The sequence below is a fragment of the Oryctolagus cuniculus genome, chromosome 1, assembly GCF_051225735.1.
Source record: "Oryctolagus cuniculus isolate XC-2025 breed Fujian yellow rabbit chromosome 1, ASM5122573v1, whole genome shotgun sequence".
Taxonomy (NCBI): domain Eukaryota; kingdom Metazoa; phylum Chordata; class Mammalia; order Lagomorpha; family Leporidae; genus Oryctolagus; species Oryctolagus cuniculus.
This window is the reverse complement of record NC_142867.1, coordinates 143146512-143158542: the sequence shown is the minus strand read 5'-3', so window position 1 is coordinate 143158542 and position 12031 is coordinate 143146512. Positions and strand designations below refer to the sequence as shown.

General features: G+C 57.7%; 1 protein-coding gene across 5 annotated transcripts in view; it reads left to right on the top strand.

Moving 5' to 3' along the window:
* Nucleotides 1-12031, top strand: part of DAPK1 (death associated protein kinase 1) — a 175958-nt gene that overhangs the window by 151762 nt on the left and 12165 nt on the right. For all 5 annotated transcript variants that reach the window (XM_051859379.3, XM_089316131.1, XM_051859395.3 and 2 more), the window contains 3 exons: nt 5221-5443; nt 7702-7890; nt 11679-11876. In XM_051859379.3, coding sequence (XP_051715339.1) covers nt 5221-5443; nt 7702-7890; nt 11679-11876 — 610 coding nt within the window. The remainder of the gene's footprint in view (nt 1-5220; nt 5444-7701; nt 7891-11678; nt 11877-12031) is intronic.

Below are 12031 nucleotides of genomic sequence, written 5' to 3'. Positions count from 1 at the left end.
TCTAGGCGCACCTTGGGGTAGCTGACCGGAAGTGACCCAGCCGTCGCTGTCCGGTCCAAGAGGCATACCCGGGTGAGCAGGGGCTGCGGCAGCCACAGGAGCCCCCTGCAGGGGTGCCGGGGATGGGTGTGTGGCAGGTGGAGGGGGTCACGTGCAGATGCTGCCATCCACAGCCCACGGACTTGGGGGACCATGCCCCCACTGTCTGCCAGTATGCTTCTTCGGGTCGTATCCATGTTGGTTCTGGGCGGGGTTGCCCGTCTGTCCAGCAGAAAGAGCCGGAACCAAGTCCGGATCTCAAGCAGAAAGCCTAGTCCCAGGAGGGCGAGTTCTGCCCACCGGCCAGAACCAACTGGCTGAGGCTCAGGACCCTCCTCAGCCAGGGGGCCGGGGTCTCCCACGCCCGCCAGCAGAGCCAGTGGGAAGGCGGTGCAGGGCTGTGCCTTGGAGCTCAGGGCCGGGCCAGCCAGGTAGAGCCCCAAGGCTCTGGGCCCTGGGCCTGTGCTTGCACAGGGAGCCTCTGGCTGTTGGTTCCTTGAGAACAACAGCCCTGGTGTGCATTTTGGGGGAATTCTGGGTCTGGGGTGCCATCTGGTGGTAAAACAGCGACCACAAACTCAACAGCCATCCTGCTGCAGAACATGGCCTGGCCCGCCCTCTAGCGCTGAGTGTCGGGATTGTCCACCGGCCCAGAAGCAGCCGACTGCGTAGGATTTCTGGAAGACAGGCGGTTTGCAGGAATAGGAGGGAAAAAGTCCTAGTCTTGTCATGCGCACACCGTTGAGGTCTGCCAGCAAGCATCCAAACCTTCAGGGAATCAAGGCCTCCTTTAATGAACAGAAGAAGGTGTCAGCAACCAAGCAGCGGGAGAGCTGTCAGTTGGTACGGCATTCACGGCCGCCTGGCTCCTCTGCTCCCACGGTGGAGCGCCTGGGTGGAGACTCAGCTCTGCTGCTCAGTCCAGCTTCGAGGCAGCAGGTGACGGCTCAGGTTAGCTGGGTCCTTGCCCACCCCTGGGGGAGACCCGGATTGAGTTCCGGGCTCCTGGCTTCAGACCCGGCCCCTGCTGTTGTGGGCATTTGGGGAGTGAACCGCCTATGGGAGATCTCTGTCTGCCTCTCTGAAATAAGCATTTTTTTAAAAGGAACCCAACTGCAGAACTTAAAACTAGTCCTTTAAGGAAACGCAGAGAAATTTAGGAAAACATAGAGGAACAATTCATTTCTGTAGCAGACAAAGTTGACAGAATCAATTTTTAAAAATCAAATCCTTGAGTGCAAAAGTATTTTTCAAAAAAAAAAATTAAGAACATGACAGAAGCCACCAGTAGCAGAATAGATCAAGCAGAAGGGAGAGTCAGTGATCTAGAAGACAGGCTATTTGGAAATACACAGAGGAGAGTGAAGAATACTGAGAAAAGCTAATGGCAACTATGGGACATCATTAAAAAGCAAATATCCACATCACTGGAGTGCACGAGCGACTTGAGGAGGCCAGAGAGGTGGAAGCATATTCAGACAGTGACAGGAAAGTTCCCAACGGTAGAGGAGACACAGCTGTCTGAGATGCAGCAGGTTAGCGGTCACCAGTTTCAGCTCAACCGAGTCTCCCCCAAGACACATCGTAATCAAGCTCTCCAAGGTCAGAGCTAAAGGGGATTCTCAACGCTGCATGAGGAAACAGCACAGAAGGGTGTCCCGGTTCAGTTGGCCGCGGACCTCTCGGCAGGAGCCTTGCAGGCTGGGAGGGAGGAGGGCGAGACCCGTTCACTCCTGCAGGGGGAGAACCATCCACCCAGAACACTGTCCCCAGCAACGCCGTCTTTTAGGCGTGAAGGAGGCATCGAGACATTCACAGGCAAAGCAAAGCTCAGAGAATTCGCCTCCACCAGACCCGCCCCGCAGCTAGAGGGAGTGCTGCAGATTGAAAGGAAGAGGGGCTGGCGTTGTGTTGCATCAGTGGCATTCCGTCTTGGAGCACGGGTTCAGCTTCTGGCTGCTCCGCTTCCCATCCAGCCTCCTGCTTATGCACTAGGGAAACCAGCGGATGTTGGTCAAAGTGCTTAGGTCCCTGTCATGTATGTGGGACACTCGGATGGAGTTTCTGGCTGCTTGCTTTAGCCTGGCGCAGCACAAGCTGTTGCAGGCATTTGGGGAGTGAACCAGCAGATGGAAGATCTCTCTCTCTCTCTCTGCCTCTCCCACTCTCTCTGTAACTCTGATTTTCAAATAAATAAATCGTTATAAAAAAAGAAAAAAATTGAGGGGAGAATGGAGGTTCACCAATGCTGGGAAAGTAGGCGTATGGGGAGATTAGGAAGGTTGACAGATAGTAAGCTGTAGTCAGGGGAGAATGTTCTGGTGTTCTGCGTACAATAGGGTGGCTATAGGTAACAATAATGCGTTTTTTACAAAAATGCTAGAAGAAAAGTTTTCTAATGTCTTCACCAAAAAGAAGTGATACATGTTGGAGAGTGGGCTTGGGTCTCCCCCTGAATTGAGCATTCCAGGATAGACCCTCCACGTCTGGGGACCTCGCCACCTGCCTGTGGGTGGCAGCAGCAGGAGGAGGCGCTGGCAGTGAGACGTGCCTCTGCTCTGCTCCACGAGTCACTGCCCGTGGCTTCTGTCTCTGTCTCCCTGGCATTTCCCATGACTTCTTTGCCAGGGCTGTCCTCTCACTCCTTAAACGAAAGTGCACGGATGAGGTGTTGTCGACCCAGATAAGATGCCCAGGGAGTGCCCTCGCTGTGGTGCCTTGCTGCCGCACAGAGATGGAGTGGGAGAGTGGGAGCTGTCCCTGTGTGCAGCCGTGGGCACATGAGTGACAGGGGCGCCTGCACATCCCAGGAGGACTGGCGGCCGCTGGGTTGGCACAGGAGCGTGCCGACACGACTGCGACAAGCCATCGCGATTTTTTGAAAACCCCCAAGTGTATTTATCCACTGTTCTTATGAAATAGCCCCAGCCCTGGAAAACTCAGGACATAGTAAAGCATGTCCCTGAAGCCCCTCTGACTTACGTGTTGACTGCAGTAATGTTCTCAGCTCATGATTTTCGACATTTTTCTTCTGTCTTCAAAAAAAAAAAAAAAACCTACGCATGGCTTCAGAGTTTTTTTGGCACCCAAATAAACTTACCTTTCCATTCCATCTCTTCCACGGACTTCCAGAAGCACCCCGGTAAATGCTCGGTCCAGCATTATGGAACCGAGAATGCCAGTGCAGATTCCCACAGTGACCAGTAGGGGGAAGTGTTGCCCTGTTGAGAAAGATTGGTTCCAGTTTAGGCATAGAAACGCAGGCGGGAAGTTGGAGCTGTCAGGAGAGTTATGGGTCTGTGAGCACATAATTATTAATGGGAAAGTAGCAGTGCTCAACTGGATGTCGTTGGCAAGAAATGCTGACTCCCCCCCTCTCCCCCCAGGACCTAGAGCTGATGGAAAGTCCAGCCAAGTGTAGAAATCCACAATGATGTCCTCGCCGGGGTCCATTCTGAATGAGGCCATCTATACAACTCCTGTGGCTTTTAAAAAATCTCTATTACAGCCGGCGCCATGGCTCCATAGGCTAATCCTCCACCTGTGGCACCGGCACCCCGGGTTCTAGTCCCGGTCAGGGCGCCGGATTCTGTCCCAGCTGCCCCTCTTCCAGGCCAGCTCTCTGCTGTGGCCGGGGAGTGCAGTGGAGGATGGCTCAAATGCTTGGGCCCTGCACCCCATGGGAGACCAGGAGGAAGCACCTGGCTCCTGGCTTCGGATCAGCGTGGTGCGCCAGCCGCGGCGGCCATTGGAGGGTGAACCAACGGCAAAGGAAGGCCTTTTTCTCTGTCTGTCTCTCTCACTGTCCACTCTGCCTGTAAAAAAAATCTATTATAGCTCCTGGCTCCTGGTTTCAGCCTAGTCCAGTGCTGGCCATTGAGGTCATCTGAGGAGTGAGCCAGTGGATGGTAGATACCTCTGTGAGTGTGTGTGTATGTGTGTGTGTGTGTAACTCTTAGCAAAATAAATAAATAAAAAATATAAGAGAGAGGGAAAAAGAGATCTCTCTTCCACTGGTCCATTCCCCAAATGCCCCACGAAAGCCGGGCTGGATGAGGCTAAGGCAAGAAGCCGGAAACTCAGTCCAGGTCTCCCCACATGGGTGGCAGGGACCCAGTTATTAGAGCTCACTGCTGTCTATAGGGCTGCATCAGCAGGAAGCCAGAGTCAGGATCCATATCAAACCCAGGCACTGTGATGTGGGATGTGAGCCACTTAACCTTCACCTTCATTGCGAGGCTAAATGCCTGCCCCAACCCAACCCCTGTCCGTCAAGTATCCTGCACACACCACCCACTGACAGTGCCATCCGTGCCCCGAGCCCGCTGCTAGTCGGGGGACAGAGCCCTGCCTCATTCTGCTGTCCAGGGTGGTCTCGCTGCCGAGCCATGCCTGGCCCGGGCTGCCTGGGAGCTGGGGGGCTCCAGCAGAGGGGCCGCTGCAGGCAGGGGTGAAGGGAGAGACCCCAAGCTGCACGGGGCAGCTTGCCGACACCATCCCATTAGAAGCACTTGTGGTCGGTTTTATTTGCACAGCCCGTGTGGCTGTAACGGATCCGGGCTGAGTCTGTGCACCCCAAACCCCATTCCCTGCCCTGTGCTGAGCCCCTCTGTGGGCGGATGAGTGAGTGAGTGAGTCTGAGTGGTCCGTGTCAGGGGAGACCCCTGCTTCCGTAGACAGAGAGAGAAGAAAGTGGGGAGGATACTGTGCCTCCAGCCCCTTTGCCACAGGTTGCCTTGTGCCTGCCCTCCTACCCCATTACAGCGTCAGCCCCTACCCTGCTGGTCAAACAAGCGCCCCCTGCTGGTCAAACAATGGCTCATCCTGTTTTCGTGTTGAAGTTCCCTCTTCCCAATTCCTCCACTCGACTTGCTGTGCACTGGAAGGCAGTGGAGACAGGCACATCCACAGAGACTGAGAGCAGATCGGTGGTTGTCAGGGGGTGGGGAGGGGAGGCAAGGCCCTGCTTCCTGCTGGGAGAGTTTCCTTTCGGGGGTGGGAGTTGGTGAAAGTGGTCTGGAACTAGATACAGTGATAGCTTCTATGTTGGGAACGCACTGAAAGCTTCCGCAGTGTACACTCTGAAATGTCAATTACAGACCGCAGTGCATTGATGGGGAGCACCCCGCCCCGCCCCGCCCCGCCCCTGGCTGATTGGCGGCTCTCCTCCCCCTCCCCCAGGACACGCACCGAGGGCTCTTCATCCAGCAGCTGCGGCCCACGCAGAACCTGCAGCCCAGGATCAAGCTCAAGCTGTTCGGCCACTCCGGGGCTGGGAAGACCACGCTCGTGGAGTCTCTCAAGTGCGGGCTGCTCCGGAGCTTTTTCAGGAGGCGCCGGCCCAGGCTGTCCTCCACCAACTCCGTCCGCTTCCCGCCCTCGCCCCTGGCCACCAAGCCAGCAGGTAGGAGCCCCTGGCCGAGCTGTCCGCCCTGGCGGTGGCTGCCACACTCCGCCGGCGCACCGTCTGTCCCTGGGCCTGCGGCCGAGCACCATGGCCCTGGTGGCTTTCAGGTGTGGCCCAGGGAGTCAGCTAGCCTCGGGCCTGCTGATCTTGTCCAGCAGGGACAGACCCCCACTGGGTGGCCCCCACTGAAACACAGGAAGGGCCTCGCCGACCCCCTCCGGGGCCCACACAGGGCTGGATGTGGCTGGGTGTGTGAGTGCAGGTTGCACGTGCCCTGCTCCGGACGCCACCCTCAGCCACAGGGCAAGGCCGGGCAGCGATGCTCCAAGCACAGCTTGGAGCGGATACCGGCCATGGGCGGGGGGGGGGTGCTCCCGTGTGCTTCCTCCCAGGAGGGGTGCATGCGCCCCCAGGCCCGGGCTACCCCAGCTGCACCATGGGATCCCTTGGATGGTAGCAGTGGCCACACCGCCACCCCACATTGTACAGCTGGCCCTACCACGTGCAGACCAGACGGTGGACGCATCCTGCCCAGAACCACGGGGGGCCATCCATGCTCCCACCAGGGAGCCCCCGCCCCAGACAGGAGGAACGTCTGGGATCCTGGGTGTCACTCTTCCCAAGGCCGCTTGAGAGGGAGGGAGGGAGGGAGGGAAGGAATTTGTCTTGGGGAAGAGCAGAGAGACCTCCCGAGAGCTTTCTGAGGCCTGGCCTAGCAGCTGAGTCAGCTCCACTTTCCTGCGTGAGCTCACCCAGGTGACCTGGCTGTCCCCGGGGTGGAGGGGGCTTCCCCGGGTTGCGTCTCTGTGTCCTTGTGCTGAATTGAGTGAGGTGGGATATCAGGGAGCTTCTCTTCCCTTCCTGTTTTTTTTTTTTTTTCTTGTCTTTCTCTTTCTCTCTCTCTCTCTCTCTTTTTTTTTTTTTAATCATTTTGAAGATTTACTTATTTGAAAGGCAGAGTTACAGAGTGAGAGAGAGAGAGAGAATCTCCATCTGCTGGTTTACTCCCCACATGGCTGCAACAGCCAGGGCTGGACCAGGCCAAAGCCAGGATCCAGGAGCTTCTTCCAGGTCTCCTACGTGGGTGCAGGGGCCCAAGGACTTGGGCCATCTTCCACTGTTTTCCCAGGCCACAGCAGAGAGCGTGATGGGAAGAGGAGCAGCCGGGACTTGAACCTGCTCCCATGTTGGATGCCAGCACTATAGGTGGCAGCTTTACCCACTACACCACAGCGCCTGCCCCTTCCTCTCTCTTAAAGGGAAGACGGGCCCATATCACAGACCTGCCGAGGTCTTCACGCCAGACAGCTGGTGGCTACCAGCTGCCCAAAGACCTTCACGTGGAATGCCCTGGGGCCGGCGCTGTGAGGCAGTGGGTTAACACCCTGGTCTGAAGCACCGGCATCCCATATGGGCACTGTTTCCAGTCCCAGATGCTCCTCTTCTGATCCAGCTCTCTGCTGTGGCCTGGGAAAGCAGTGGAAGATGACCCAAGTTCTTGGGCCCCTGCACCCATGTGGGAGACCCGGAGGAAGCTCCTGGCTCGTGGCTTTGGATCGGTGCAGCTCTGGCCATTGCAGCCAATTGGAGAGTGAACCAGTGGATGGAAGACCTCTCTCTCTCTTCCTCTCTCTCTCTCTCTCTCCCTGCCTCTACTTCTCTCTGTGTGTAACTCTGACTTTCAAAGAAATAAATAAATATTTAAAATAAAAAAGCAAACCCCCTGTCTTGCGCTGGGGTACAGCACTGTCGAATGCCACAGGGTACAATGATCATTTTGCATTCAGTCCAAAGTCACATCTTGGGGCTCCTGGTATAGCATACACCCAGGAGGCCTCAATGCAGGGTCGGAGTTGAGGCCACTTTGAGGCAAGAGCAAAGCCCCCATGGGCAGGTGGCCGAGGGGCCACAGCCTCCCTGGAGGCGGGGAGTGGGCAGGAGAAACCGCAGGGGTCACTGAGGATGCTGGCACTCCCGGGAGAGGCTGCAGGAAGGGACTAGGGGAGCGATGACCCTGTCTTTCCTCCCACCTGCTCCAGCGCCTCCCACAGGCCATCCCTAAGCAACAGCCAAATAATAGCACAGCAGGGAGACCCAGCCCAGGGCCCAGCACAACAGAGGCAGAGGGCTCTGGGCAGAAACAGTCCACAGAGCTTCCGCGCACAGCACCCAGGAGGGCCCCACCCTGCTCCGCCCGGGGCCTGCCCGGGGCAGGAGAGAGCGACGGCCTCACCCCGCTCCGTTCTGGCCCGCAGTCTCCGTGAGCATCAACAACCTGTACCCGGGCTGCGAGAACGTGAGCGTGAGGAGCCGCAGCATGATGTTCGAGCCGGGCCTCACCAAGGGCATGCTGGAGGTGTTCGTGGCCCCGTCCCACCACCTGCACTGCTCGGCCGACGACCAGTCCACCAAGGCCATCGACGTCCAGAACGCCTATCTGAACGGTACGTGCGCCGCTGTCCTGCCAGAGGGAGCTTGTTCCATGGGGTGCTTGTCGCATCGGGAAGGAAATCCCAGTTCATGCTGGTCCTGGGGGTCACCCATATGAAGTACAGTAAACCCTGGGGTGTCCCCAGCACCCAGCAGAGCACCTATCCCGGGGGACAGGTGCTTGGGAAACGGCTGTGGGGTGGACGAACACCTTTTGGAAGCAGATCTCAGGGCCCACTCAGGTGGGTCGTAAGACAGTCACCTGTGGTGTGACAGGGCCACAGAAGAGGAAGGGCACTTGGCAGGTGCTCTAGGCCCCGAGCTGACGCGCTGGTCCCCGGGGGGCTGGTCCCTTCCCCAGGTGGAGTCTTCAGCGTGCTCTGGGCTCCCAGACGGCCCCCCAGGGACGGTGGCCTTCTTCTCATAAACTGTGGCATCTTCCCTGCTGGGCTCCGGGGCCTCTGGGGCCCCCTCCTCAGCCAGAGGCACCCGAACGGGAGCCCTGTGCCTCGCTAAGACGCAGTTTTAGGATGCAGCACCTGGATCTGAATCCTGGGGCTGCCGCCTCGCTGAGACTAAGGCTGCTGCCTTCTGCCCTTAAGCTTGTCAAAATAAAATAAACATGTTTAAGTGATAAGTTTCTAAGAGGCAGTGTCAGGGACAGGAGCAAGGGAGGTAGGCATTCCTGTTTCAAAAGAGAGGACCATGCAAGAAAAAGGAGTCGGCAATGGGGCACACACTGAGTCTTAGGGCTCTGGGTCTGGCATGGTGGGGGACCCCGGGGCCACGGGTGGCCCTGCCCCACGATATACATGGCATGCCACTGCCCAGAGCCCTCCCCGTCCCTGGGTGGTGGTGTCTGTTCACTGTCGGCACCTCCTTGTGCTGCAGGTGCAGCTCTGCTCTGCCAGCCCCACTAGGCCTTCCAGTGGGGAATCTAAGGGGTGGGTGCCCCCTGCAAGCCTCTGCCTGGTCTCCTAGGTCACCACCCCCGCCCCCCAAACCCCCTACTCTTAGATTCCATGAGTTTGCAGAATCTCAAACCCATGGACACCCCTGAGGTCTGCTGCCCACACACAGCTTGAACCCCTGGGCCTGCTCCTTGAAACTGTTTTTTTTTTTTTTTTCTTTTTTTAAGATTTATTTATTTATGTTAAAGAGTTACACAAAGAGAGAATGAGAGGCAGAGAGAGAGAGAGAGAGGTCTTCCATCTGCTGGTTCACTCCCCAGTTGGCTGCAACAGCCAGAGCTGCGCTGATCCGAAGCCAGGAGCCAGGAGCTTCTTCCAGGTCTCCTACGTGGGTGCAGGGGCCCAAGCACTTGGGTCATCTTCCACTGCTTCCCCAGGCCACAGCAGAGAGCTGGATCGGAAGTGGAGCAGCCGGGACTCTAACTGGTGCCCACATGGGATGCCAGCACTGCAGGCGGTAGCTTTACCCTAACCCTACACCCTACACCCTAGCCTTTACCATATGCCCTTGAAACTTTTTTCCTCCTAGGCCTCTGGACCGGTGCTGGGAGAGGTGGCCTTTCCCACCCTGTCCTGACAGTCAGCTAATCTGCGGGGTGACCCCGGCTGCACCCTCCCCTGCTGCACCTGCTGTGTTGTTCTTTCTGTGGCCAGGCCTGGCTCTTCCCCGTCTCTGCGCTCTGCAGGTCTCCCCTCACCTTGCAAACCTCCCCAAGCATGGCCGTGTGCCACAGTAGCCCGGCTGCCCGGCTGCTGAGCGGTTTCCTGAGGCCCTAGGGCGTGGAGACAGTCCAGCCAAGACCTTGGCTGCTTCCTGACGAGGGAAGCGTTCCCTGGGATCGCCTGTGATGCTCCACGTGATTGAGCTGTTGGCTTTTCTCTGGCCTGCTCCTCGGGCCCTCCCCGCCTGAACCAGCTCACCACATCCAAGGACTCTGACACCTACATGGCAGCTGCACTCCCAGGCCTGGCGCCCTGTGTTAGTGCACATCCCGTTTCTGTGATAGGAAACTTCATCAAGAAAGTAGGCTCACCAGGCTCACAGTGTGGGGCGGAAACCCCAGGTGACCTGACTCCATCTCTTTGATCTCTGGCCAAGGCCCCCCCTGCTTGTCTGCTTGAGAACAAGGCCATGGTGTCAGGGTGGGAGCACAGGGCAGGACCGGGAGCCAGAGGCCAGGGAGGGGACCAGGCTTTCAGCAGGGGGAACCCTTTGGGGGCAAGACACAGCCACACCATAGCAGGAGCTGATAACACCTGCTTCATAGAGATGCCATGAGGGTGTTGTGGGCCAGTCGGGGTTAAAGGGCCTGGGGTAGAGTCTGGCCTGTGATGTCAATCACCATCATCATTGTCACATAGCCCCTTAGTGCCCTGAACCCAGTGAGCACTAGCATACTCAGTGTTTATGACCTGACACGCGAGGCGTGAATGGCCTGATTGTCGCCTGGGGTCTTCTGACCACACAGACGGCTTGCTGGGCCCCTGCTCCCAGGGTGCCCGAGTCCAGGGGTCTGTGAGGCCCCAGGTGATGCGGAGGCTGCTGCCCTGGGGACCCCACTTGGAGAACCACGCGCCCTGATGAGTACAACTGAAATGCACACGTGCGTTGCTCTTCAGAGCTGAGTGTCCTCCCAGCTGCCCCGAGCAGAGATGGCCTGGCAGCACAGGGAGAGCAGGACTTGTCCTTGGACTGTGCCATCCCGGCCCTTCACCTCACCTTAACCCACATCCAACCCCAGCACTCCCAGGGCCTGTTTCTGTCTTCTAGAACTTTCTATACTCAGCCTGAGCCCTACAGGCTCCGAGAGTGATGGACGTGGCCCTCCAGGATCAAGCCCATTGCTAGGGGTCAGGTCACTTGGGTCTGGGCATTTGGAGGGTCCTAGGGAGGCCCTGTGTGGGTCAGGATCTCACCAGCTGGGGGCCGCATTGTTTCATGGCAGATAATTCCATATGGGGGCACCAGCCGAAGCCCCGGCTACTCTGTTTCTGATCCAGCTCTCTCTCTCGTGCCTGGATTTGCAACAAAATACCTGGACCCAAGGACCTGGGTCCCTGCAACCCATGTGGGACTCCCAGTTATAGGCTCTGGCTCTGGCCGTTGAGGCCATTTGGGGAGTGAACCAGGAGATGGAAGATCTGTTTCCTCCCATCCCCCATTGCGCCACCTTCCGAATAAATAAAAATAAATTATTGAATAAGACCAAAAGCATCTCACCAACTGCACCCACAGCTCTGCCACCATGCACCCTTTCACCTCTACTTGACCCTGTCCCAATCTGAAAGACCCCGCCTCCTCATAGACCCCCTCACAAGCAAAACTGCCCGTCATCTCTGCACCTCACTTCCGCAGGTGGCAAGTCCCTCGCTCAGACTATGCGAGACGAGACTTCATATTCCATTTCTTGGTGACGTGCCCACTTGCCATCTTGTACCCCGTATGCTGGATAGGATGCACGCTAGCTGCAGGCTTTTTCACGTCCACTCTCCCAGTCACTCCTGTCCGTGGCCTGGGGTACAAAATAGGCCTTGCATTCCCCTGACTGTATCCCATCGGGAGTAGCCCCCTATAGGGAAAGGTGACACTAGGGAATGCATGTCTAAGACAGTGATGGTGGAAAGTCAGTGAGAAGTCCCCTGTCTGGGGGTAAGGCAGCATTTGCACACACACACACACACACACACACACACGCACACGCGTGCGCACGTGCGCACCATGGAGGCAGTTCTCCCGATTCGGGGTCTCAAGCATGGGAACTGTGCCTGCGGTTTCGGGGGCAGGGGGTCTTGCCGTGACCACCTCCCCATGTGCTCTTATCCCGCTGCAGGCGTGGGCGACTTCAGCGTGTGGGAGTTCTCTGGAAATCCCGTGTACTTCTGTTGCTACGACTACTTTGCCGCCAACGACGCCACGGCCATCCACATCGTAGTGTTCAGCCTGGAAGAGCCCTACGAGATCCAGCTGAACCAAGTGATTTTCTGGCTCAGTTTCCTGAAGTCGCTGGTCCCAGTCGAGGAGCCCATAGGTAACGCTAGGCCGCCTGGGGAAGAGCGCCTGGCCTCCCGGGGGCCGGCTGGCCGGGAACCCGTCTCTCCCTGCAGCTTCCTGCTCCGCCTCAGCTGCTGGCTCTGCAGCCCGGCCCTGGGCCACCCTCAGCCCTGCAGCTCCCTGTCCCTTTGC